The 27,577-nt window shown below is 38.2% G+C and overlaps 1 protein-coding gene across 1 annotated transcript; it reads right to left on the bottom strand.

Moving 5' to 3' along the window:
* Window positions 1-568: 568 nt before the first annotated feature.
* serbp1b (SERPINE1 mRNA binding protein 1b) lies at window positions 569-21,486 on the bottom strand. Its single transcript, XM_082174041.1, has 9 exons — window positions 21,120-21,486; window positions 18,136-18,325; window positions 16,253-16,393; window positions 16,099-16,170; window positions 13,734-13,808; window positions 13,454-13,640; window positions 13,309-13,365; window positions 5,287-5,529; window positions 569-1,921 (listed from the first exon to the last, which is right to left on the bottom strand). The coding sequence occupies exons 1-9, from the start codon at window positions 21,373-21,375 to the stop codon at window positions 1,862-1,864; spliced, it is 1,281 nt and encodes a 426-aa protein (XP_082030167.1). The 5' UTR covers window positions 21,376-21,486; the 3' UTR covers window positions 569-1,861.
* Window positions 21,487-27,577: the final 6,091 nt, after the last annotated feature.

Below are 27,577 nucleotides of genomic sequence, written 5' to 3'. Positions count from 1 at the left end.
AAGATAGCAAGCTTGTGGTAAAAGTGCCGTTGATGCGGTCCACCAACCATTGCTTTGGGGGTGCAGGGGTTTAATGCAGGCTCTCTTGATCAAACACCTTGTTGCTACGCAGCTCCTCTGAATTGGCAGCACGTCTCCTCCACCAACTTCCCATCTGTTATTCCCCTTGGATGGATATTTGACACGTTACCGTCTGCTTAGGATGGGGTAAACTACAGCTGACAGCAGAACCTCACAACCAGTCCCAGTGTTATCAAGACAAGTGTCATGAATGAATTGTCATGAAAACACTACGGGAAAATATTTCTGGATCAACACTGCTATGAAAGCGGGTATTAATGTGACTCGTGCATAATGCTGCCAAGGGCAAATTCAACAAATGTATAAAGAAAATGGTTATTATTCAGAATATGGTACAGGTAGTCTTAATTTACCAATTTTACTGCATGCATTGTGGTCCTGCAGATATTTGCTGATATTCTTGGTACCAGACAAACAGGTAAAAGAGGGAGGGGTGAAGGAGAGACAAAAGCAGAGTATTGACAAACCGGAAGCATGGACTCAAATATAGTGTCGTCTTCCATTTTATTGTCCCTCCTACGAATACAGAGTACATCGGCCATCACACTTTGAGGTCTTGCTATTTCACATACACAAAGAAGCTGGTTCCAACTTTTCTTTTGCAGCACACTGTTGTCCCACCCTGAATTACACATTTTTCAGAAAATGCAAGCAGTAGTGCCATCATAGTAATAATTAAAAATAAACACACAGCAAAGATCACAGAAGGAATAAAAATAAAACAAATGGTACTGATGCAAAAAGACCACGTGCTTAGTAGCTATATTTCAAATGTCACCAAAAATCTAAGTGCAAGATATGTCAACAACCTTAGCTAGAGAAAACTCACTAAAGTCAAACGAAACTTCATGTTAAGAACATGACTTGCTGAAACTTACCATCCAAGCTCAGGAAAATAAACTTATGGCAGATGAAATAAAACAGGTTATCTTTCTCTCATACACACACACACACAACACATCACGATAGTGGTCCTAAGGTTTCTAAGAGATGAACTTGTTTGACTTAAGGACCAGCCTGGATCTACATTTAGCCCTGGGTGATTTAACAAGATAAGGAAGTAATCTCTCTGAGGAACAAAGACAACTATGCATACTAATATCACAGGTCCAGCAAAGGACGACAAAACACCAAAGCAAGATCAAGACGACGCATTTGCTTCTTGCTACCGGTCAAGAAAATAAAAAAAATTCCAAATAACAAGAGGGTAGCTTGACCTTGGAGCTTTCTTTCAAAACATTTAAAATAGTCAATATACATTACTCATGTATATGTTAATAGTAAAATCATCACTACAAGTCTTGTATTCTCACTTAGTAGTGAGAGATGGAGAGAGAAAAAAAAGAAGAAAAATCTGCTTTTGGTAGAGCCATTGAGAGAGTGAGTGCACTCAATTACACGCAGACACCGCCGTGTCCCGAGGGAAGCTTAAGCGTTCACAACACACTTTAACTTCTATCTTGAAAATGCATACATTCAAGCAGCAATAAAAAAATATTTATGGCGAATGCATAATCTCTGGAAAAAAGGGAAAAAAAATACTGTATGAACATCCCTGCTATCATGTCTCTAAATACAAAACCTCTACCCATAATTTGCTTCAGTGTAACAAGAAGTCCTTTTTGTGTTTTTCCGCAGGTAAAAGTCAGTTCTCAGTGTATGTATGGATGACAGTCTCATGTATTTCTATTTCCCGGTTTCTATGGTCGAACGATCCATAAGCATGCAAGCGTCAAAGAGGAGGGGAGCCTGGAGGAAGGTTAGGTGGCGGAGCTGAGGTTTAAGCCAGGGCCGGAAAAGCCTCGGGATCATCCACATTGGGAACAGAAACACCTCCACCCTGTCAAATTCAAAAGCAACACACTTCAGCACTAAACAGCAGTAAGGAGAAACAATCATTTATTAATAGTAGTACATGTATTGCTCTTTTTCCTGTAAATCAAACACCTACTAAATTAGTGAAATATGTCCTCAAGCATTCAGCATCATGTGCCATATTCAACTTTCCAAAGTCTGTGACGGACACCTGATGCTTGCTGGACTCGTTTAAACCTCTCTGGAAGTGTTGTATGATGGCATTGTTTTGGCTTTTTTTTCTTTCTTTTATTTTTGTTGGTATACATTTATATTATACTTTATGATTGTTGTTTTCATTTGGTCTCCCTTATTATTGTGTAAATAATACAGAAGGAGTCCGATATCTACACTTTCATTTTTAGTACTTTCCAAGACCGATCCTGTATTTGTGAAATATCACAATTTTCAGGTACAGAAATTGACAGAAGTAATCAAATGTAAAATAAGTATTCACTGTATAAATCTAGATTAAATCATTATTAAAATGACAAAAGTCAATCATTTTCTTGCTATATTAACATTGAGGATGAAAACAGCAGCTGGTTTATTAGGCTGCTGTCCCTTTAAGAGCTGCACGTATCCAATATACTGTTGCACGTTTTCTTTCTCAAATGTTTCACAAGCGCGCTCTCTCTCTTTAGCGCAAGTTAACGTTAGTAATATGCTCCATCGATGTCTGTTTCGCTTAGCAGCTATAGCGTGAATATTTAATTTGTTTAATAATCTGTTAATTAGATACATTTAATTCATATACATCCTTCTCTATTATATACCCATTCCATTCTGCTCTCTATTTGCGCTGTTGTTGGTGTTTCTTTGTCAAAAGTACTGTACTGTACACACGGTATCAGAGTATTTTACAGGTAAACAAGCGCAATATTGGGCCCCATACCAATACTGGTATCGGCGCATCCCTAGTTTAAAGCATAATAGTAATAATACAAAGTTTTGTAGCTCTTTGTTGGGGTATAAGTAGGGCTGGGACAACAAAATATGCGCGTTGATTCGTCAGACCCAAAACAAAGCTGGCGGCGCCGGAGAGTAGTAGTGGCTCAGACTTTCAGAAGTGCAAGGCGGCACGCACCCGTTCCTCTGACTGAGAGTACTTCTTGCAAGGCTCGAAATTACGACCATTTTGGTCGCATATGCTCTTGAAATTTAATCTGTGTAACTAAAAATATATTTGGGAGCATTTGTGCGAGTGCAAATAATGGTTGTGGTGCGACCTGTTTTAATTTCTCTAAAAAAAAAACGTTTGCAAATTACTTTACAGTGTGTACCTTATGTGCGCTGATACGCGATGGCCGGACCATCATTCTATCCAACATTATATAACCAATCCAGGGGTTTTCCTGCACAATTTTTTTTGGCGGCTGCCAAAGCCTTATTTGATCGGTGAGTGATGTAGAATAGAATGACTGCTGCGCTTGACAGGGAGAGAGCCCCGGCCGCGCGCGCACTCTCCGTCTTCAAACAACACGAGCGCTGTCTTGCTCTCTTCCCTCGTGCATATTAATCAAATTATTTGATGTTCAATTCTGTTGGTTCAGGAAGGACGCCATGACAGGCTGCTGGCTCCCACTGTTGCTGTTAATTTTTATTTATTTTTAGTTGGAAAAGCACTCTCTGTATTAGCTTAAAGCCCTCAAGTTTAAAGTTGTTAGTGTATTCTTTCAATTGCTCTAAACAAGTATTTTGGGTGACCTTTTTATTTTTTTATTGAATGCTAGACATCAAGTTGTTATTTTCATCTGAAAGAAGAATTACAAGATGCACTTTTTTCAGTAACCTAGGCCTTTGTGTTTTTAATAGGGCTGGGACAACGCGTCGAGGTCATCGATGACGTCGACGCAAAATATGCGCATCGATTCGTTGACCTGTTTTTATTTCTCTAAAAAATGTTTGCAAAACGTTTACCTTATGTGCGCTGAATATACACGATGGCCGGATCAACATTCTGTCCAACGTTATATAACCAATCCAGGGGTTTTTCTGCATTGATCTTTTTTTTGGTGGCTGTCAAAGCCTTATTTGATCGGTGAGTGATGTAGAATAGAATGACTGCTGGGGCGCGTCCGGCCGCGCGCGCACTCACAGTCTTCAAACAACATGAGCGCTGCTTGCTCTCTCTCTCCCTCGTGCATATTAATCAAAATCATTAAACACGATAGAAAAAGGGCGAAACACCAAAGTTTCACGCGCGCTCGCGCACTCACAGTCTTCAAACTACACGAGCGCTGTCTTGCTCTTGCTCTCTCTCTCTCTCTCTCTCCCTCGTGCATATTAACCAAAATCATTAGACACGATAGAAAAAGGGCGGAACACCAAAGTTTCACGTGGAGCATTCGGAGATTTTTTTTTTCTCCATGACAGGCTGCTGGCTCCCACTGTTAATTTTTATTTATTTTTTGTTGGAAAAGCACTCTCTGTATTAGCTTAAAGCCCTCAAGTTTACATTGGTTACTGTATTCTTTCAGTTGCTCTAAACAAGTATTTTGGGTGACCTTTTACATTTTTTTATTGAATGCTAGTCATCAAGTTGTTATTTTCATCTGAAAGAACTTTTTTTCAGTAAGCTAGGCCCCTATGTGTTCAGTAAGCTTGTTTCAGTAAGCTATGTGTTTTCAAGGTTTTATTGAATGTTATCTCTGACTAAGAATGCATTACTTTGCACTTGTATAGTCTTTTATTTTGTAATTTTAAGAGCAATAAACATATATTGCAATGTTAAGGAATTCATGTTTTTTCATTCAGATATGTAAATCAACATGTATAAATTGTTAGTAGTCAATTAATGGGGAGATAATCGATAATCGAATCAGTCCGGAAAAATTAATCGTTAGATTAATCGATGCATCGAAAAAATAATCGCTAGATTAATCGTTTAAAAAATAATCGTTTATCCCAGCCCTAGTTTTTAAGGCTTCAAGGTTTTATTGAATGCTACCTCTGACCAAGAATGCATTACTTTGCACCTGTTTAGTCTTTTATTTTATTATTTTAAGAGCAATAAACATATATGGCAATGTTAAGAAATTCATGTGTTTTTTTTTTCATTCAGATATGTAAATCAACATGTATAAATTGCTATTAGTCAATTAATGGAAAGATAATCGATATCGAACCGGACTGGAAAAATGAATCGTTAGATTAATCAATGCATCGAAAAAATTATCGCTAGATTAATCCAGCCCTAGGTATAAGTGAATTGAGTTCATTTAAAAACAATGTATTTTCTAACTAAAACATTAATATAATGCATAGTGATAGTGCTATTGGGGCAGACCAGTTTTATTTGATATAAGCAGTCTCTGTAACAAAAATAGAGTACATGTCTTAGTTCTTTACCTTCTCAGATCTGCCTCCGCCTCGGCTTGGGCGTCCGCCACTGCTGCCTCCTCCTCCTCCTCCACCTCCTCCTCCTCCACCACCACCTCCTCCACCACCACCTCCTCCTCCACGGCCTCCACGTCCTCCACGAGAGCCTCCACGACCACGTCCTGGTCGACCCAAGTCTCCGAAGTTGATCTCCAGCTGGGATGTGATGTCATTGGCTGGCTTACGGAAGTGGTGTTCTCCACCTTCTTCAGCCTTTAAGAAATAATATTACAGGAAACAAATCTATCATTCCCAATTTCACATGATGAGAACTTCAGCAAAGAAACTATGACCACAGAGCTGACCCACAGTACTAATATTAGTGGTTCAAAATTAATGCAAGCGATTCATTTTTCCTTTCAACTCATTTCAAATATTTTACAATATTAACGCAGTATTTTTTTTCTGTCATCCTTTGGCTAATCTACAGTATATGATCCCGCTATCATTAATTCTAATGCTATTAAACCATTAATGCGTGATAAGACGCAAAAAAGAACTGAAATCTTTACCGGCACGCATGGCTCTCTGAACAAACACCCAAAATGTGTTCGGCAGGTCTTAAAGTGACAGCAGCCTAATAACTCTACTACTGTCTGATTAATGCTAATCAAAGAACAAGAGAGAAAACCACTCACTGCTCTTGACTGAATTATGGCAGTAGCTTTAAGGAGGATTAATCAATATTTAATTAATAACTTATGCAGTGAAAACTGAAGTGTTTGATAACTGTATTCAATTTGTGTTTATTTCTTACCTAGGAGACCTACCTGAAAATCTTACAGCACTGTTTACAAGGTCACATGGGTCAAAAACAACAAAAACAATATTCTTTTGTGCAACCCTGATATTTATCCCTGTGTTGAACCCTGATATATTAAAGGCACAGCTAAATGTGACATTACTGTTTGGTGAAGATTGTTTTAAGTTCACATATATTAAATGTTAAGTCTATTAAATGTTAAAATCGATAGCTTTTAATTATACTATAACATTAAATGGGTGTAAATAATGGCTAAAATTGAGGGGGAACAATCCCTGCAATAGAGACAACTGTTTTGGTATCAGTGATACAGGCTTTCATATTTCTTAGTAAGAAGATGCCATTAAACTAGTATTTAAAATAATACTGTGTATTGTTTCTACAGTATTTTGGAGATATTACTTAAGTATTACAACATACAAATATTTTAAAAACTTTAATGTTAGGTGTGATTAATCGCGATTAATTACAGAAAAATTTGATTAATTTAACATGCTGTCATCAGGGAAGGCAAACTAAATTAACAGGAGCGGTTGGGAAGAAAATCCCGCCAAAGCTTTATTTGATCGGTGAGTGACGTAGATGACTGCTGCGCTTGTGACAGATCGAGCAGAGAGAGAGCCCCAGCCGCACGCACTCCCAGCGTCTGCACACTAAGCGCTGTCTAGCTCTCTCTCTCTCTCTATGGTAAAAGGTCGGGAGACTGAAGTTTAACGTGGAGCATTCGGAGATTGTTTTCCTGAATTACCGCTGGGTGTGAATTGTGCTAAAAAAAACACACTAAAAAAACGTTGCCTTATCTTCTCTGAAAAGCATTCCGCACATTCATCTGACATAAACCACACCATCAATAAATGAAAAAACCTATCCAGTGATGAAATGTTTTCTGTGTTGACACAAATCTTGTGCGATGTTCTAACTGCCGGGATAATCACACAACGTCCGCCAATGACACGTCCAATTCGCGAACTATGACTCCTTTGAGCCGATTCACTTTAATGAATGGTTAAAACAACTGATCTTTCCAACACTGAACTCAAGAGACGTCTGAATCGGTTCAAATCGGTAACACTTTACAATAAGGTTCCATTTATTAAAGGGTTGGTTCACCCAAAAATGTAAATTCTGTCAGTAATTACTCACCCTCATGTTGTTCCAACCCCGTAAGACCTTCGTTCATCTTCTGAACACAAATTAAGATATTTTTGATTAAATCTGAGAGCTGGCTCACTCCTCCATAGGCTTCTAAGACACTATAACTTGCTGGCCCAGAAAATGCTTTAAAGAGATCATTAATATAGTCCAAGTGACTACAGTGGCTCAATCTTAAGTTTATAAAGCGACGAGAATACTTTTTGTGCAAAAAAAAAAAAAAAAAAAACTACTTTATTCCACTATTCATTTCCTTCTCTCTGGGCCTCGAGTTTTTTCACGTAGGGTAATAGCGCAGCGCTTCTGTGTTGCACGTCACACGCATCACACACATGACCAGCGTCGGCCAATAGTGAGACTACGTGTGACGTATAACACAGACGCGCTACGCAGTTATTCTACGTGAATTCACTCGAGGCCCAGAGAGAAGGAAATGAATAGTGGAATAAAGTCGTTATTTTTGTTTGTTTTTGCGCGCAAAAAGTATTCTCGTCGCTTTATAAACTTAAGATTGAGCCACTGTAGTCACTTGGACTATATTAACGATCTCTTTAATGCATTTTCTGGGCCAGCAAATTTCAGTCCCTTAGAAGCCTATGGAGGAGTGAGATAGCTCTCAGATTTAATCAAAAATATCTTAATTTGTGTTCAGAAGATGAACGAAGGTCTTACGGGGTTGGAACAACATGAGGGTGAGTAATTACTGAAAGAATTTTCATTTTTGGGTGAACTAACCCTTTAAACTCTAGTTAACTACATTAGTTAACATTTACTATTAACCCCCTGAGGTCTACGGTATCGCCGGCGATACCAGCTCGCTTTTTTTTTATCAATGTAAAAGAAACTCATAAATACTCTGTTGACTTTGATTTTCCATAGGAGTTTCATACATCAATCGATTCTGTTAAATGTGTATTATTTTTGTGTATACTCACAATAAAAACAAAGTGTTGTGCTTTTTGCCAAATAAAGAAAAATAAACACGAAGCGAGTTCTGCCTTCTCTCTGCCAGTGAAGTCCATTCTGAAACGCGTCCGAAAATGAACAATAACTGAGCGAATACTCAGTCAAACAGGCATACAAAGACACAGGCATGAAGCTTGAATTCTCGTCTTTTAAATGAAGTAATTTATATAAAAAACAAATATCCTCATCTTGTGAAATCTGTATTAAAAGAGAGCGATTCCAGTCGAGCTCATCTCATTACGTTATAATCGGCCCCGCCCACGGAGAGCGCGCGCTACTCAAACGCAAATGACTGAGACGATCCCATACAAACTGTGAACGCCCACATATCAGCTCGAGAAAACACATCAAGTTTATTCAGATCAGTGTACTTGTCTACACTGTCTCGCAGCGCTGTGAGGAATAATAATAATGGAAAACTTACCTCAGAAGTGCTGGTATTTCGAGGAGCAACGGATGGAATAATGTAGTAAGTTTTTTTTTTCATTCTCAAGTAAATCGCGTTTCTGTGTAAATGAATGAACGTCAGAGATGCGCTGTTTACCACAACTCGCAAAAAGACGGTTTAAATTTGAATTGCGTTTCTGTGTGTGAATAAATGATCTGCTTTTAGCAAACTATTTTGCTATACTGAGTAAAATCGATTGAAATATGTTGAAATAAAATGTATTTGTATAAGCAACGTATTAAACTGCAAATTAACATTTATATTCCTTATAATAAAAACGAAAGACCTATGTTACAGACATATGAAAGACAACATTTCGTTGATTAGTTTTGGATAGATTACACATTTTTACTGTAAAATATCTGCCACCTCAAATAAGCTTTTGTTTGCCAATTTTTGCTAATATGTTAAATATAGTATGTTTTGTCAATGTAGGCTATATTCGAAGTTTGAAATATGTATGATAAAATGTATACTTTAGTTTTTACAAAGAAAGATTACACTTCAATTGTTGTTGTAATTGTAACCTTTTTAATAAAAAATATATATATTTACAAGGTAGATGTAAACAAATTTTAAAAGGTAAATATAAGCATTTTCTTTAAATAATTTTTATTGTGTTTTATTATTGACAAATTTGGGGAGAGGATACATATTCCAAAACTGAAAATACAGTATGAGAATTAACTGCACAATTAATAGACATGTTTTCCTTGGATATTATACAATTTGCAAGCAAAATTTGTGAAAAAAAAAAAAATTGACATGCTTCCAACTGTGAACCAATTTGGTAGAATATATATATATATATATATATATATATACTGTATATATATTGCTCTTGCATTCTTTCTTGTGGCTATAGGTGACACACCTGAATGAATGGCTCATTAAGTATGCGGGCCCCATTGTCTCCTGAGGTGTGAACCACTACATATGCATGATGCTGTTGAATGGTTGACGCCCCTTGCGCATATTGCCTTTACAAACAAAAAGTGTTTTACAAGATTTAAATCAATGTATTGTGTTATGTGAATGATAAGGGCAGGATGATTTTCACATCATTTTGAAGAAAAAACTCTAGGCAAAGACATCAATTAGTCAAAAGTCTTATTGACACGTATTTAGTATGTGTTTTGTGGCCTTATTTCAGAAACTTTAGTTTTTAGTTTTTTCAATAACCATGCATAAACATTATTCTCTCAAAAATACAAACATGTACATGCATGTTGCTCACATATTATGGTAGCCCTGTTTGTGCTAAATAGAGTGTAATTATACCTTTGCCATTAATATGTTTATAAGCAACTGAAAAAAGCACAAATATCAGGGCATGTCAGAACATCTCAAGGACCCCAAAAACCCCTCAGACCTCAGAGGGTTAATAAACTGCACTTCTACAGCATTTATTAATCTTTGATAATGTTAATTTCACCATTTACCAGTAGCCTACATTATTGAGGCTACAAAGTATTTTTTTTATTAACTAAGATTAACAAAGAATAATAAATACTGTAACAAATGTATTGCTCATGGTTAGTTCATGTTAGTTAGCCTAATACATTAAATGTTAAAGGTCCCATGACATGCTACTTTTTGTAGGCTTTAATATAGTCCTTAGTGGTCCTTAGTACTGTATCTGAAATCTCTTTCCAAAAATTTAGCCTCGGTGCAGAATTATAGCCACTACAAGCCAGTCCCAGAATGAGCTTCCTTCAGACGGGCCGTTTCGGTGTCTGTAGCTTTAAATACTAATGAGGAGTAGAAAGGCGGCGCAAGGTGGAGGGTGGGTGTGGCCTTGACCATCTTGCGCAACGGTACCATGCATGTTTGTTTATGTTGGATATACTGCAATGGCACGAAGACACGCAGTCGTTCAAGCATTTCAGTTTGACCCAGAATCTGATCCAGATGGAGAAGCAACAGATGAAGAAGTTGCAAGTCAGCGCCTCCAGCAGGACGTTTCCGAATGGTTAGTTTAAAATATTATGTCTGGATACGGTACTTTATTCGGATGGTTTACAGTTATCATCATGTAGCTAACGCGAACCTACTGTTGCCTTTTCATGAGAGATCTGTAACATCTGTAATTTATCTTATTACAATTACATCAAGCTCTGCGATCTTGAAATGCGGATATCGTGCGCGCCATATAACCAACAGGAAAACGGTTATCCAAATAACAAAGAAATGTACAACACTCGCGTTACAGTATGTGTAACTTGATGCTGTCTACCTTTACATTAGCGCAAGTAACTGCATAGCTATGTGACAGCCACATTCTACGTGTAAGAAGCTAGGTAACCATAAACAGTAAAGCAACACACTTATATATAATTTGTTGACTTACTTGTCCGACGTTCAGCAAGCCCAGCTCTGTATTGACCATTCGATGTTCATTTGTACATCCAATTATTGAGCAAATATTATGCTTCGCTCGCTCAAAAGCCATGATATCTCTCGTGGACAAACTAAGATCGCGCGCGCGCGCGTTCCTACTTCCTAGCTCATTTTCTCATGGGCGAGAAATATTCTCTGGGCGGGCAAAGCAGACAAAGGGGAGGTAACATTTCTCCTTATGACGTCATAAGGAGGAGATTCAAGATCAGCCCGGTTGAGCTTCCATTTTCTCAAAGGCAGAGAAAAATAGCAAAAGCTCGATTTACACTGATTAAAATTTTTTGAAACTTGGGGACCATATACAGGCTAGGGGAACTCATATTAATGTTAAAAAAACCTCAGAAAGTGGAAATTTCATGTCATGGGACCTTTAACAAATCAAACCATATCGTAAAGTGTTCCAAACAAATCACTTACTCAGAACACCTCTTAAAATGAGAATGTAAGTGTGCTTACCCCATTTTTTTTAGTAAGAGTGGTTAGCAAGAGATTTAACCTTAATGAACTACAGTTTGTTCAGGTTATTTATATGACAATGTGTAGAAACATTACCAAAAAAATAATTTAGTTTAGACTGGAGTGAGGTGAAACCAGAAGAAAAAAGTGCAAAGCAAGTTGTTGTTAGCTAGCTGCTAATTTTATTCAATTGTATATGGTAAGAAAATTAGACTATTAGTTAAAATAAACTTTTTAATGCTACTTTTTGATATTGATATGATATTATATACCAAAATAATGATCAGTTCTAGCAAAGAAGGATTTAATCTTAAAAAGACATGAAATCCAGTGGTAAAAATCACAGCTTTTTTTTTAAAGGAGGGCAAGAAAGGATGACAGTGTCTGTCGGACCCCACCGAAGACCAATTTTGACCCCGGAATAACCCTGACTGTTAGTAAACCAGGAAGAGGATGACTGAGGAACAGAAGCTTGCAAGAGAGTGATTTTTTGGTTTTAAAAAGTCAGCATGTCATTGAGTGTACATGGCCATAGACTCTTGAATTCTGGCGATGTACTATTTTAACTGAACTTTAGCTTAGGATAACCATATACAAACTGTAAAACAACTTTAAAAGGTGACCAAGAGGGTAGGACTGAAACGATTAGTCGACAATAAAACATTGTCGACAAAATATCTTGTTGTCGAGTAGCCGTGTGATCTCACGTGACCTAATGTAAGGACCTGCAATATCGCAATTTGACCGCTAGAGTGTAATGCAGCCGTTACAAATGCTATTGCGGTAGAAGAAAACACAGCGCGAATCATGAAGGAGTGCAAACGAATCCGAACTAGCAAGGTGTGTGAAAGTTTCACAAAACTTTAAACCAAGAATGCTGTCGTATGCAATACATGCAAGGCGGAACTTGCTTTTCACGGGAGCACAACATGCATGTTAAAGCACTAAACGAGGAAACAAGAGGAGCCGGTGAGAGGTGAATGTTCTCCAGCTGGAGCTAAATAACTAGTAGTAAATCTCTTTATTAGAGAATGCAATACAACTAATAATAGTAATAATATTAACAATAATAATATAATTACAGTAATGTGATGATTTATTTTTGCATAGAATAAAGCTTGATCGAGCTTAAGAGTCAGGGCCGTTTTTATTATTGTAACACTTTTAGGGTATTACGGTCTTATCACTTGTCTGTATTTTGTTCCATATTCATGAAGGCTTACAAAAGGAGATGTTATGAAGAATATCATGTCAGTTACTTTTTCATACTGTAAATTAAAAGGTGAATGAGAATGTCTCTGTCAGCTCAATTGTCATGTCAATTTTTATTTTATTTTATTATTATAATAATTGTTTGCAGATTAAGTTTGTCTGTATTGCAGCTGATTAATTTTTGTAAAAAAAATTTCTATTGAAAGAGAATAGAATATTTAAACAATGCTTAGAGAGCATTTGTGTGATTTGAGTTGGACAGAAATCTGGAAACTTAAAGAGAATGACCTGTTTAGTTGCTCAAAGTTTGTTAAAACAACCATTTCAAAAGCTGAAGTGATTTTCTTTTTTTTATATTATAGTTAGAATATGTATAACTCCGTGTTTTAACGAATTGAAAAAGCTGGATAATCGTTCCAAACTTACTGATTAGTCGGTGAAATAATCGATGATTAGTCGATTAATCGTTCTAATAATCGTTAGATTAATCGATTATCAAAATAATCGTTTGTTGCAGCCCTACAAGAGGGTGACCACCTGAGTGCCTGAATAGTAAAAAAAACAAAACAATCCAAACACAAATTTAGACAAATACCTTGTGGAACGAGTCGGGATCAACATCTCCAGCTTCAATCACAGCTCCAGCATGCCGCTGGAAACACACAAAAGCAGAAATGAGTCTTGGAACCATTAAAAGACTTGACATTTACAAGACTAGAAAATTGTCTAATTGAACCTACCGTGCCAACTTCCTCACTCTTTGACTTGTGCAGTACGTAGCCCTTCTTCCACTGACCGTCGTTACCTTCGTTGGGCTTGCGGATGTTGAATTCAACTTTGGACCGTTCTTTGTCTTGCATGGCCTTCCATTCATCCAGTGTCATCTCCTTAGGACCTTCCTCCTTCACCTCCTCTACTTCATTCTCCCTACACACACACAACCATCCAATGGCATGCTCTTAGTACGTGAAGCATTTTCATTTCTTCACATCAACTTATGGTGAACAGAATTGCACTCACTTGTTTTCGGAGTCGACAGGGGCGTGTTCTTCACCTTCAGGAACAGGCTCAGGTGCAGCGGACTGATCAAGCTCACTGTCAAATCAGACACTTATTAGATCTGGAGAACCATTGAAATGATCAAACTAAACCTTTTAAACATTTCAGAAATCTTACATATCATAAATGTACCCTGAATTTGGCAGTGTTAATTAAATAAACACTATGGTAATGATCAGATTCATATTATGGTAATGGTTAGGCGTTACTCGTATCTAGAGCACAAGCGGGACAAGTTTCATGTCAAAATGTTATACTTGGGGTTGAATAAATAAAAATGATTTATTTGCCTTACCAAACACCACTAATTAGAATCAAGAGTCACACCACATGAGCGGTTCAGGTATTTTAGACTATCTACAACAGGGGTCGGCAACAGGTGGCCCGCGGGCCAAAGCCAGCAATCATATCTGACCCGCGCTCACAGCCAGAAGGCATTTTGCCTTCAAAATAAAAGTACGAGAAAGTTTTTGCAGCAATGTTTTATTTTGAGATGAATTGAGAGCTTTTAATTTGAAAAGGTCTGAAAGACATTCAAAAGAGTCTGTGGATCGCTTCGTTGCAGACAAGACACCGGCTTTGCATTCACAAAACTAGGTAGGATGAACGCATAGCTGTCTTTCCATTCTTCTTTATATGCCCTATTTTCGTATTAAAATGATACACACACAGTCTGTGTTGCAAGCTGGTGAATGAAGATACTTGCCAGGTTACGTGTCACTACTGCTTTATTAATTTACCCAGTGTAAAACCCGGACACCGCCACACAATTGTGGCTTTTTGTTAATGACTGTCCTACTAAAGGATTGAACACAGAGTACCAGCTCATTACCAGTTACAAAAGACACTGTGACAGTCTGTCACAGGCAATTCTAGTTGCATTTTTCATCAATTCATTTCTTAAATAATCCTTTGACTGTGTTCTGGCCTGCCATCTAGTGGCAACATTTTTTTTTTTGGACCCGATGCCAAACTTACTTGCCGACCCCTGATCTACAATATTCAGGGTTCTTGCAGGTTTCAGCAAGTCACATTTAAGACCTTTTTAAGACATTTTAAGACCATAAAGTTTGAAATTTAAGACCTACCAAAAAAATTATTCAAATCAAAGAATTCATTTTATTTCAATGAATTAAGTAATTGAAAAAACATTAATTTAATTTACAGATAAAACAATCACATTAGTAACCTTCCACACCCAACAACGTGTGTCAGAATCAGATATATTTTTTTAATAGAAAATTGTACTATGCATATTATACTGTAAAAAACACATAATTAGTTGATTTTAGTTGATCATAACTAGAGATGAAATGGCATGAACATTTCATTTCAATGATTATAGTGACAAAAATGACCACGGTTATCACAGAATCCTGTTCAAAAAGTACTAATACTACACAAGGTCGAAAACCAGCAAATAATAACAAATAAAATTAGCATCAATATGCACTTTTTGTTTACATAAACATTAAAATAATACCATTAAAAATTTTATTTTAAAAGTGTCTTGCAACATGTTATATACTAACATGTACAAGTTCAAATAAAGTTTAGACAAAAAAGTTTTTTTATAAAAAGATAAACCTCACATATTTCAGACTTTAAATCATTTTTTAGAAAAATATAAATTACTGACATTTACAATGCACTTTAGCTTATCTTTTATTATTAATAGTAAAATTCGGTCGGATTTTCCCGTGGCGTCTGTCGTTGCTATGCAACCGTGCACTGCGCTCTCCACAACGACAAAGAAGTTTTAGTGGCTAATGGATTTCCACCGGCGAGAAACGCTTGCTGTAACTCTGCTTCAAGATTTATTTACGGAGAAGAGAAAAACACCCGTAGTGTTTGGGTGCACCCGCATCCTTCCAGTTGAGTGAGCTTTCAATGTTGTTACGGAAAGGGGCGATGCTGATTGGTTGGTTCTTGTCACATGACCTGCGGTGTGTTTGCGGCATTCTGAAGAGGTGAGATTTTTTTTATCTCGCTGCGCCTGGAAAAAAACGAGTGCGTCGCTTCAATTATGAGCGCGCGCGCCCGCATCTGAACGAACTTGAGCGCGCAAAAGATGCGGTATGTGAACGGCCTGTTGGCGAGACCTTTTTTAGACCTGACTAAATGAAATTTAAGACCACGGATGAAAATCTGCCCGTTTTTAAGACATTTTAAGGCCTTAAATTTAAAGTTCAGAATTTTAGACTTTTTAAGACCCCGCGGGAACCCTGAATATTTCTGTATGACACATTGGAAGAGCTTGAAAGTCAAGTTCCCAAATAAGCTGCCACAACCCCAAGCCTCAAATATTTCCTATCTACAATCCTACCTGGCTTCTTCCTTCACATTGCCCCAGTTGTGCGGGCCACTCCCACCGCGCTTCTCCTCTCCTTTCTGTCGACTAAGACATGAAGAACATTCCAGTGAGACTAATGCAACAACACCCCTTTAAGCATTTGTTATTGCTGGCTTCTCACACTCACGATTTGTCATTGCCGCTGTGTCTATCAAAGTCACGTTTGCCTCGGGAATCAAAACCATCTCCGCGTCCCATGCCTCGTCCACGGCCACCTCTGGCCCCGCGTCCTCCTCCGCGCCCTCGAGACGGCTTATCCCCAACTGGCCTGAGGACAACATTTAGAACATTTTATGACAAAGACAACTAGAAATGTTGAGCTACAAATAAAGTAAAAAGATGCTTCGATGTAGCTATTCATCACATGGGTTTTCAGTGGAATTATTTACCATGGTGGTTAAACAACTTTGAGAATCTCAACCAGACAGACACTGCAACACTGGCTCGACCAATGGCATGAGTTTGGGGAGTTTGACTTCCTGTCTGCCTAACCAATGGCAGATGCAGGACTTACAAACATTATTTAAAAAATCTGTGTGGTGATATCAGTTGTTTTAAAGTTTTTTTTTTTAGGCTTAGTTTTTTCTAAATGAAATAACCCTCACTCAGCTAGAACAATCTCTCAACTAATATTGTAAACTATAAAGGGAACTCAGTCTTTCAGTACATTACTACAATATTAAAGTTTAAAATGAACAAAAACGTACAAATTTAAATGCTAAGTAGTTTACTTTTTATTTAAGCTTAATTATATAATTGTTTCTAATCCAACTTGCTGTTTTCATGACAGAATTATTCAAACATACAATGAATTAGGCATTACTAACAAATTAAGCAAAAGTTGTTGTTTTTCCTAGCTGACTAATGAGCAATTGATATTGAATGGCTATCCTGAAGTAAATGTTGCCTGACAGTGTTTACAAGCTGTTTCACTGATGTCTTTCTGCGGTCAAAACACTGATTGAGGGACTACATAAAACATAATTCAGTAAGTTGTACGGTTTCTTTCAACATACCTTCTGATGTTCATGTTTTTCATGCCATAACTAGTAGTAAAATGGAGGAGATGATAGGTTCTTGAACTGAGGTTGCTACAGTGATCTGTCACGCCACATTAAAGAACTTCATTATTAGTGATCAACCGATATTTTAACTTACCAATATTTTAATTTGCCTCCCTTCATTTGTAAATTTGACATAACAGCCATTAATGCACAAATGAGATGTTACATGCTTGATATGTACCTTAAACTCGGCACTAAATAATAGAGACAAACTCAGTCACGTAATTCATCAAGTCATGTCCCAATAAAGTCTTTAATCTTTATTGGGACATGACTTGATGAATTACATGAGTCTGTTTTGTGATTTTCAAGAATTAAGCAAAACAGCCATACATGTTGGAAATAAAAGCGCTGAATATAATTCTCTCTCTGTTGTCTATGCTCATCGGAAAGTGACTTTCGAACGACTGGAACGAATATTCCAACGTATTCCATTTGCTTCACTCTTTAAACAACATATAAACCTTTTAAAACTGAAGTTCAAAACAAATGCTTACATTCATGCAAAGTTGATAGACTGCCCTTTCATTCATTTATGTTCTACATTTGAAAACAGACTTTATTAGACAAATTTATTTTAACCTTTGTTATATTACTGCTGCTGTTTTAAATAAAAAGATACATCTGGGAGTACTAAGCTGGATGTTTTTGTGTGTGTGTGTGTGTGTATTTCAAATGCTATATTTGTTATCTGTTTGTTCACCTGATCAAAGCTTTCATTTAAAAGAGACACTTAAATGTGTTTTTTATTTTTTGCACTCTTTCAGACCCCTTTATTTACTGATGTAGAAGTGTGTTTTGTTATAAATGCAAGGAGAGAGTGAAATTACAGAATAAAAGAAAGTGTTAAAAACTGTTTTGTTCAGTACCATTATAAATGTCAAAAACAGAAATAATAAAAATATATCAGTGCCGTCAGTTACATTGTTATGATAACAAAACTCACTTGTCCACAGAGAACTCGCCCCCCTCTGGCTTTTCATCAGCTGGTTTATCAAAGCGTCGCTCACGAGGAGGTCGTCTCTCTGGCCGCCGGTCACCAGGTCGACCCTCTCCTTGACCTCCTTGACCTCCGGGGTGTTGGGAGCTAGCCTGACCCTGCTGACCCTCCGGCCTCCGCCCAACTCTCCTCATTCCTAAAACAGAGATTCAGACATTCATTAAACATGGGTGAAAAAGCCCAACACTAAGAACCTGTGAAATTGATTTGAACAACTCATCCTTCAGTCAGAGAAAATGAGAACTGATTTTATGAAATATGCTTTTTGATTTGACTGCTGCATGTGGCGGCCAAAAATAATCCATACATCTATTTCTGAAGCTCTATTCAGCTCCATACATCATGAATTCCTGTAGACATGCTCTTGACCCTCTACAATTTGCCTACAGATTTGGGAGGGGGACGGACGATGCCATTTTAGTGCTTTTAAATTATTTGTATACACACCTGGAGGGTTGTAAAACACATGCTCGCATTTTATTTGCTGACTTTTCATCAGCGTTCAATACAATCCACCCACAAATTTTAGGAAATAGACTTAGAGACAACTTCCAGCTAAATTCAATACTAATAAAATGGATCCTGGACTTCCTGAGTGGACGGCCACAAAGAGTAAGGGTGGGGAAAACATTATCTGGGGTCCGCTTCACTTCAACTGGGACACCACAAGGTAGCGTTTTGTCACCACTATTATATATATTGTACACTGACTGTTGTCGCAGTAGTTATCCTGGACGTTATATAATTAAATTCGCAGATGATACTGCTGTGATTAGTTTATTGGAGCGAGATGAAACTGAACATGGTCTAGTGTTGCATGAATTTGTTGACTGGTGTAAAGCCTCCCAGTTGTATTTGAATGCATCTAAGACTAAAGAATTGGTTTTTGATTTTAGACATGGGGCACCCTCACCCACTCCGACTCTAATAAAAGGAGAGGAGATAGAGATGGTGACGGAGTACAAGTATCTTGGTCTTATCATTGATAGTAAATTATCCTGGGATCAGTGTGCTGATGCTGTTTTTAAAAAGGGTCAACAACGTTTGTATTTTCTTAGAAAGCTTAATTATTTTAATGTTGATAATAAAATGTTGACTCTTTTTTATAAGTCCTTTATTGAGAGTATTCTCTCCGACTGCATAGTATGCTGGTATGGACATTCAAAAATCACCCATAGGAACAAATTGGGGAAGATTGTTAAAACCTGTGGAAAAATCATTGGGAAACAACAGGTAGACCTGTATCAACTATACCTGATGAGATTGGCACAGAAGGCAGACAAGGTTTGCATGGATAAAACCCATCCACTTTCAGTGGAGTTTAAGCCTCTCCCTTCAGGTCGTAGATATAGATACCCCAAAGTTAGAACCAATCGAGCAAAAAACTCATTCATTCCCATGGCAATAACCCAATCAAATAAGGTGTGGGGAGGGGTATGACTTGAGAATATATGTGAAGTAATGTGAAGTAGTTTTTATTTATTTATGATATTGTGCATGTGGATAATGTTTATGTTGTGGATTATGTGTCAATATGTCTGTACTGTACAACAAATTGCCTCTCTGAGGACATTAAAGTTTTCTAAGTCTAAGTCTAAGTCTAAGTCTATTAGTACTTAAACAGCACACAATTATTTAAGCATATAGTGCGCACGTTGTGGGCTGGCGGGGACCATGAAAGTAGTCTACGAGTTTACTTCCACTGTATGTAAAAAATATAAAAACAAACACCAATTATTATATAAGGGTGATCAAATGATAAAGGAATAGTTCAACCAAAAATGTAAATTCTGTCATTTACTCGCCCTCAAGTTGTTCCAAACCTTTATGGGTTTCATTCTTCCGTTGAACACAAAAGAATGTTGGTAAACAGACAGTTGACGGTCTTCGACTTCCATAGAATTTTTTTTTTCACACTGTGGAAGTCAGTGGCTACCAACATATTTTAAAATATCTTCTTTTGTGTTCAAGAAAAACTCATACAGGTTCGGAACAACTTGAGGGCGAGTAAGTAATGACAAAATGTTCATTTTTGTGTGAAATATCCCTATACAATTTGGGTGAGCTAACTGTTACTCATTTTAGTCGCAATTATTCACCAATCAATCCTAGTGATGTTTGAAGACACCTTTTCACTTACTAGCTCAGATCTTACAGCACTAGGATACAGATATTGTCATTTCAACAAGAAAGAATAAAATAAAATAACTTAAACATGACAATATGAAATGACACATCAGACTGGTGAACACTAGCCTAAATTTGTCAACATGAATGAGTTCCTGCATAGATCTTCGTTACAGTCACGACACACCTTACGATATAAAAGTGAAAGTCCTGCTCATACATTTTTGCGTAAGATCAAAACACGCCGACATTTTCTCCATGTGCACATCAGCACGCTGTGAAGTAAAACATCATCACATTATATATTTACATACGGCTAGCACATTAGCATGTAGCTAAGGCAGCTACGCAGTTATAAATAAAGTGAGGATGATCAAATCACAAACAAATAGAGATGTTGACATGTCAGAGGAAGAACACATGTGAAAGACTCGTATGCTGAACCTCACTGGGGGCATTTCGCTCTCAAAATATGGTGTTAGTGCACATCAAATGTCGACAACAACACCAGCAGCAGCAGCAGCCACTCCATGTTGACTTCTCTGCTGTGTTTATATGCACACGAGCAAGCGTCAGTCGCCCTGTCCCATAACCCACTGAGCTGCCTACCTAGACAGCATTTTTTAGGCACCACATGTGCGTTACGAACTCATTTATGGCGCGTTTGAGAGGTTCGCGTCAGCATTTTTCAGGCGCGTTGCGACTCGGCAGCGTTTTGTTGTTTGGAGCGTGTCTATAATATCCAAATATGTTGTCTAGGCTCATTCGGTTTTGAGATATTTAGTACTGAAACTTCTACATACCCTCCTTCTTAAGTGGCACAGGGGCCTGGATTTCTTCTTTCTTCTCCTGCGTTGTGTTTTTCCTGTCTTTCTGGGACTCTTTCTTCAGCTGTTTAGCGGCTTGAGCTGCCGTCTTCGAGCCGCCCGACGCGGCCGCATCTTTCTTCTTGTTTTCGGCCGCCTTTAAAATCTCGAACGGGTCGGATTCGTCGTCCAATAGCTGGTCGAACCGATTGGTAACGACACAGCCGAAGCCTTCTTGCAGATGCCCGGGCATGATGGCGCCCCAACAACGGGATTCTCCTCCGATTCTTCGAGCAAACGGCTCACGGTGGACAACCACAAGATGGCCAAGGAAGACACACACACCTGCTTCTCTTCCGGCGCTCTCAGTATCCGGGACATTACGGCTCGCGCGACACATGGGGGGTGTAGTTCTACATGTGTACTACTGATCTCTGTGCACTGTGCAGTTCACTCATGCAGAATTGTCAAGCATTTTGTGATTATGGTTATTTTGAACCGAACTGAATCAACACTGAACTGCAACTTTAGGCACCACATGCCTTTGTTGCAATTTTTTTCCTGTTATCACTGTAAAGCTGCTTTGAAACAATCTGTATTGTAAAAAGCGCCATAAAAATAAGGTGACTTGACTTGAACTGACTTCTTCAGCTGAATAATGACTATTTTGTCTTTTTTTTTTTTAGCTGCATAACAGCAGAATCTGTTTGCATCATTGATCATTATTTTCCTGTTTATCACTGTAAAGCTGCTTTGAAACAATCTTTATTGTAAAAGGTGCTATGAATAAAGATGACTTTTACTTGATTATATGTAAAATGTAGCCAATCATCATAATAGAAGTTTAATTTTGGACAAAAATTGAGTGTTGGACTGGTAAAGAAAACACAATTTGATGTTCCAAATTTTGTCACAGGATTTAAATCAAAGGCTGCATCTGAAATCTCATTCTTCCCTATTACTGTATAGGCAAAAATCAGTAGGTGGCAAAAGAAGTAGGCTATGTCCAAATTCAGAGTAGGTCTACTCCTAAAAGAGTAGGCAAAAAGTACCGGATGACCAACTTCTTCCAGTGAGATTCTGAAGTGTGCTTACGATGAACACTTTACTATCCCATGAGGCCACAGGAGAGGATTTATGGACAGTGAAGCGACTTAACTGATGCCGGTAGGTCATATGATACGGACAACATGGCGAATGTATGTCTAGATCACATTCATACCACACACATTCATATACTAAATAGAACATACTTTTTTTAGCGGCCGTGAAGTAATTATTAAAAATAAGAACCTACCCAAGAGAGTACAGTATGTGATTTTGGACGCAGCCATAAATGTGTATTGTTATGGGGCCTCCAGGAAAAGGATCATGCTGAACCGAATTCTGAACTTACAGATCATTAAATAAAAAATTAGCTAGTGTCACAAAATGACATTAGTTTTAAGCAAGCTACTCAAAAAAAAATGTAGCTAGTTAAAATACAAACAACTACTTCTCAAAAAATAGCTTAAGAGAAGAGCTACGCTACAAGACATGTTTGCTACATTTAAGCTAGCCTACTTTATTTTTAAAAAATCAAATACAAAAGCAAAAGAGCAGCTGTAATTAGATTCAATACACGACTGTCATAAAATAAGCATGTAAAAACATAAGAACAAAACTGGAAAACTTGTGTATGCAAAACTGTGGAGATCAAATATTCTTACAAAGAAAACCTGAACTGAGCACAGAAAAACAATCTGTGGTTAAAAAAAACAATACAAGATACATAATGTCAAAGACGAATTGTCCCAAGAACATGTTGAATTTTCTCAAAAATACCTTTAAAAAACAGCCTATGTTGTCTTGTAGCTGTAGTCTATCAGATGGTTTTACCATGATATACATTAATAAAGTGTTTCTCAGTCCTCATGACCGACCTCCCAGAATGTCTAGATGTCTATTGCAGATGAGCAGATGAGCTGAATCAGGTGTTTTAATTAGTGCTATTTCAATTCAGTGCAATTGGATGTCATCATAATGTGAGGAGAATGAAGAACCTCTGCTGAAAACAACACAGGTGAGGTTGCAGCAGCGAAAGAAGCTCCACCTTCTGTGGACGGAGGACATTTTGTTGGAGGTTGCTTTACTCACTATTTAGGGGTATGTTTACATGACAACGATGTATTAAAAACAGGTGACAACGTTTATCTCCAGCCTGGAGATCTCCAAAACAGGGGGTGGCTTCCTCCTATTGACAGACAGACAGACAGACAGACAGACAGACATATGATACACATGTGTGTTTTTTCCCCTCAAACCAGTTCAGTGCAAACTCCACCCTGCAACCGATTCTAAGGAATTTTGGTCATGTCAATCACAGCAGGAAATATTGAAGGTGTACAGTGTCCTTCACACACATACTAAACACCCTCATGGTAACACACATGACAGAAAAGTAATGCAATAAACATTTATTTAACATCAGCTGTAACATAAAACCCTAATGTACAATACAAAAAGAAGAAACATGGTTATTTCAATGAAAATGCATGTGAAGTGTCACGCGGGAATGTAATTTTTCCAATGACTTTTTTTTTTTTTTACAAAAAAATGTAAATTTAACAGTATTTTATTTAACAGTATTTTACTGTAAATATAGGATTAGATCCAATACATTTTCTATATTTAGTAAGGAAACTTACTGTTAACCAATTAACAGGTTTTTACTGTTTTTACATTCACTTACGACATATATATACTAGGATACTTGCCGAGACGGGAATTCTTTTTTTTAATAATTTTTGCGATACACAATATTATACACACTTATTCAACTGAGCAATATTACTTACTAATTCATTGATCAGAGTTTCTTAATGCATTGTTAATAATGCATTACTCATTTTTTCCTGTGTAGTTATTCATTAATGACGGAACAGTATTCTAAAGTGTTATCTTTTTTTTTATTATAATTTTTATATGACATTTGTTCTGTATGGTTGTACAACTGTATTTATATTTATTCATTTTGCAGACGCTTTTATCCAAAGCGACTTACAAATGAGGAATGCAGCAAGCGATTCATCGTGAAGAGGCAAACTAACACAAGAAGTGTTCAAAATACAGTTTAAGACATTGCTTAGAAAAGCATAAGCTAGAATAGGGAGGGATTCAAGGAAAGTGAAAGCATAGAATTTTTTTTTATGGGGTTAAGTGCTCACATAAGAGACATGTTTTCAGCTGTCTTCTGAGTATTGTCAGGGATTTTGCATTCCGGATGAAAGCGGGGAGATCGTTCCACCAGCAAGGAACAGTGAAAGAAAATGTTGGAGAGTGATTTTGTGCCTCTCTGTAAGGGTGCCACGAGCTGTCGCTCATTGACCAATCGTAGGCTTCTGGTAGGGATGTAAGGAAGAGCGAGTGGCAATAGGAGGGATCTGACCCTGTGATAGATCTGTAAGAAAGCGTCAATGCCTTGAACTTGATGCGAGCAGTGAGTGTTAGCCAGTGCAGGGAGATGAGGAGAGGTGTGACGTGGGCCCGTTTGGACTCGATGAAGACAAGATGTGCTGCAGCTTTCTGAATCATTTGTAGAGGTTTGATTGCACACGATGGAAGTCCAGCTAGAAGAGCATTGCAGTAATGCTCATGGTCTTGTTTAAGACAACAACAAACTGTTTTTTGTTTGTTTGTTGTTGTTGTTGTTTTTGTATAATGTTACAGCAACAAGGGAAAGGGTTAGAACATTACTTTCTTACTCTTCACCCTTTTTAGATTTGGCCTGGAACTGCAGGCCTATCCATTTTATATGGATGAACCTCATAGTTCAGTGCAATGTGAGCAACACTGAGGAGAATGAAGAACCTCACAGCTTTACAGCTTTACTTACTATTTAATCATACAAAATGTGTGTTTAATTCGTTAATTCCTTGTTGCAGTGGTGATTCATGAATTATAAAAGTGAGCAAATGTGTCTCAAAAAAGTTCAAAGACTTAATGAGCCATTTGTGTCATTAGTTGCATAATTTTAAATGCCATCTAAAAGTTGAGACATGCAGAAGATTTGAAGGAACCCTGACAATTAAGACACATAGGCCTAAATATGCTACAATTGCTCTCTCCTAAATACATAGTTAGAAATACATAAAATAACAAATATTTTTGTTATTTAAAAAATCCTCACAGTGTTTTACAGAATTTGAACTACGAAGGCGGTCATTATTTTTGCGCACGCAATGCATTCTGGGTCGATGACTTGTATAGGTCGGTTGTGTTCAGAACAGAGAGAGGTGAGCTAATGGCGCTAAGTTTAACTGTAGCTACATCCTAAAGGTGAATATAATGCCACATTGTGCAGCGTTTGGTTGTAATTTCCAGTCCAAAGGCAACTAGGGGAGTGATGTAAGCCTCCACTGCTTTCCAAAGGAGAAGAAAATAAGAAAAGAGTGGGAAGTTGCTTGTGGACGAGTACAACTCCCTAAAGACCCATGGCTGTGTTCCCATCACTTCAGCCCTGATGCATTTGAGGCATTTAGTCGGCTAAAAGAGCTCACAGGTGCAGCTGGTTACAAGCGAAGACTAAAACCAAATGCCGTGCCTTCAATTTTCCCCCACAAGGAGCCTAAACGTCCGCGCATAGCGAGTGAAAGCCGCGCTAACAAATGTCAAAGGCAAGAGACTCTGGACACTCTCCTGCTAGGATGTAAACAACCCGCTCCTACAGTTGCAGTCGCGGAAGACGAATCATCGGTCACTACGCCGATCATGGAGGGGAACCATGATCGGTGCGACAATCCACCAGATGCTGTTAATGAATCCATAACTGTAGGCCTACAGTGTTCTCCAAGTATGACTGATGCAGCAATGCAGACGGCTCTTGAGCAGGCCTATCGTCTTCTGCGTTATTCTCCTGATTTAAGCCTACGGTGCGCTCGGGTTCAAACTGAAAAGGCTGAACGGCAGACGTGTTCATCTTGCTACTGTCAAAACTTAGCTCTGCTTTTTTAAATAAAAACAATTATGTTTTTGTATCACCTTTTTATATCTGACGCCCACGTTAATCTTATAAGGCCATTAGTCGGGGTTCCTTTTAATACAAAAGTTTGTCATGTATGTGTAGTTTTGACATGTACAAATACTGTATAAACAGTATGCATGCTTATTTAGTATATATTTACACTATAAACAGAATTCAAAGTAATCAATCTGGTATGATCCCTGACTGTGTCTCCTGTGTCTGTTGTCATAAACTCTTATTTTTAAGTTTTGTGTTTCCATTGTTGCTTTGTTCAGATCATGTTTCCCTGCTGCTCTGTTCCCCTGTTTGTTGTCATGGACACTCATTTGACCACACCCATCTACTTATCAGTTTCCATGGTAACTCATTAGTTCATTGTTTCTGCTCAGCATTTGGCCACAGAGCTTGACCGACCATGGATTGCAGCATGCAGTACCCTGAGGGTCGCGAGCCTAGTGTTTGTAGGGACTTCCACGCCAGAGCTTCTTCACAACATGGTCACCTCGACAGAGCTTCCAGCCGTCATAAATGTCACGGCAAAATCTTCAGCCTTCATGGACGCTACACCAGTGTTCCCGGTCGTCAGGAACATCGCGCTTGAAGACACCCAGGCATTTCAAGGGCATCTGAGGCTGATCTCCAGTTTGGCGGAGCACCGCTGATTTCAGCAAGAGTGGCTGGCATGACAAGGCCTGAACCCTCAAGCCTGTCACCTGCAGCACTGTCAGTCTCAGAGGCTGTATCTCTATCTTCAGTGCTCCCTGTTATGGCAGTGTCCATTTTGTGTGTTTGGGCTACACACACACACACTGACTCGGCTCTCATCGAGGCAGTGGTACCAGCTCCAAAACCTGTTCCAGTCCATGATTCCGCTCCAGAGCCTGCTCCAGTACACGAGTCAACTCCAGAGCCCTCTTTAGTCCATGAGTCAACTCCAGAGCCGGAACTATTTTGACAACGTTTCATCTGTACAGAGGTAAAGGGAAGGAGAAGGGGGCCTTCACAGGGGAGGGACTAATGGACACTTCAGGACTGCGCAGTCGTCGAGTCCAGGCGCAGGTCCTTCATCAGATCTGAATACAGCCTGGATCCGGCGGACTGCGGTAAACCTCGGGATAAACAGAGAGACTAATATTAGCATAGACGCGATTCTTCTTATGATGCAACGAGTACATCAGGATTTATGGGGAGTGTTCCCGGTTCCGGCTGACCTAATCTATGCAGCCTAACATTGAATTAAAAAAGTTCAAATGTGTTATGTGAATGCTAGGTCAAAGAGATGTGTTTTTAGTCTAGCTTTGAACTGACAGAGTGTGTCTGCTTCCCGGACAATGTTAGGAAGACAGTTCCAGAGTTTTGGTGCTAAATAGGAAAAGGATCTAGGATTTGATACCTTTTGAGTCAATTTTGATATTCTAGGTATTATCTACTGGCTGGAATTTTGAGATCGCAA

Source organism: Leuciscus leuciscus (assembly GCF_965113295.1).
Source record: "Leuciscus leuciscus genome assembly, chromosome: 6".
Classification (NCBI taxonomy): Eukaryota; Metazoa; Chordata; class Actinopteri; order Cypriniformes; family Leuciscidae; genus Leuciscus; species Leuciscus leuciscus.
Note: the sequence above shows the minus strand (reverse complement) of the source record. Positions and strands in the feature narration are given on the sequence as shown.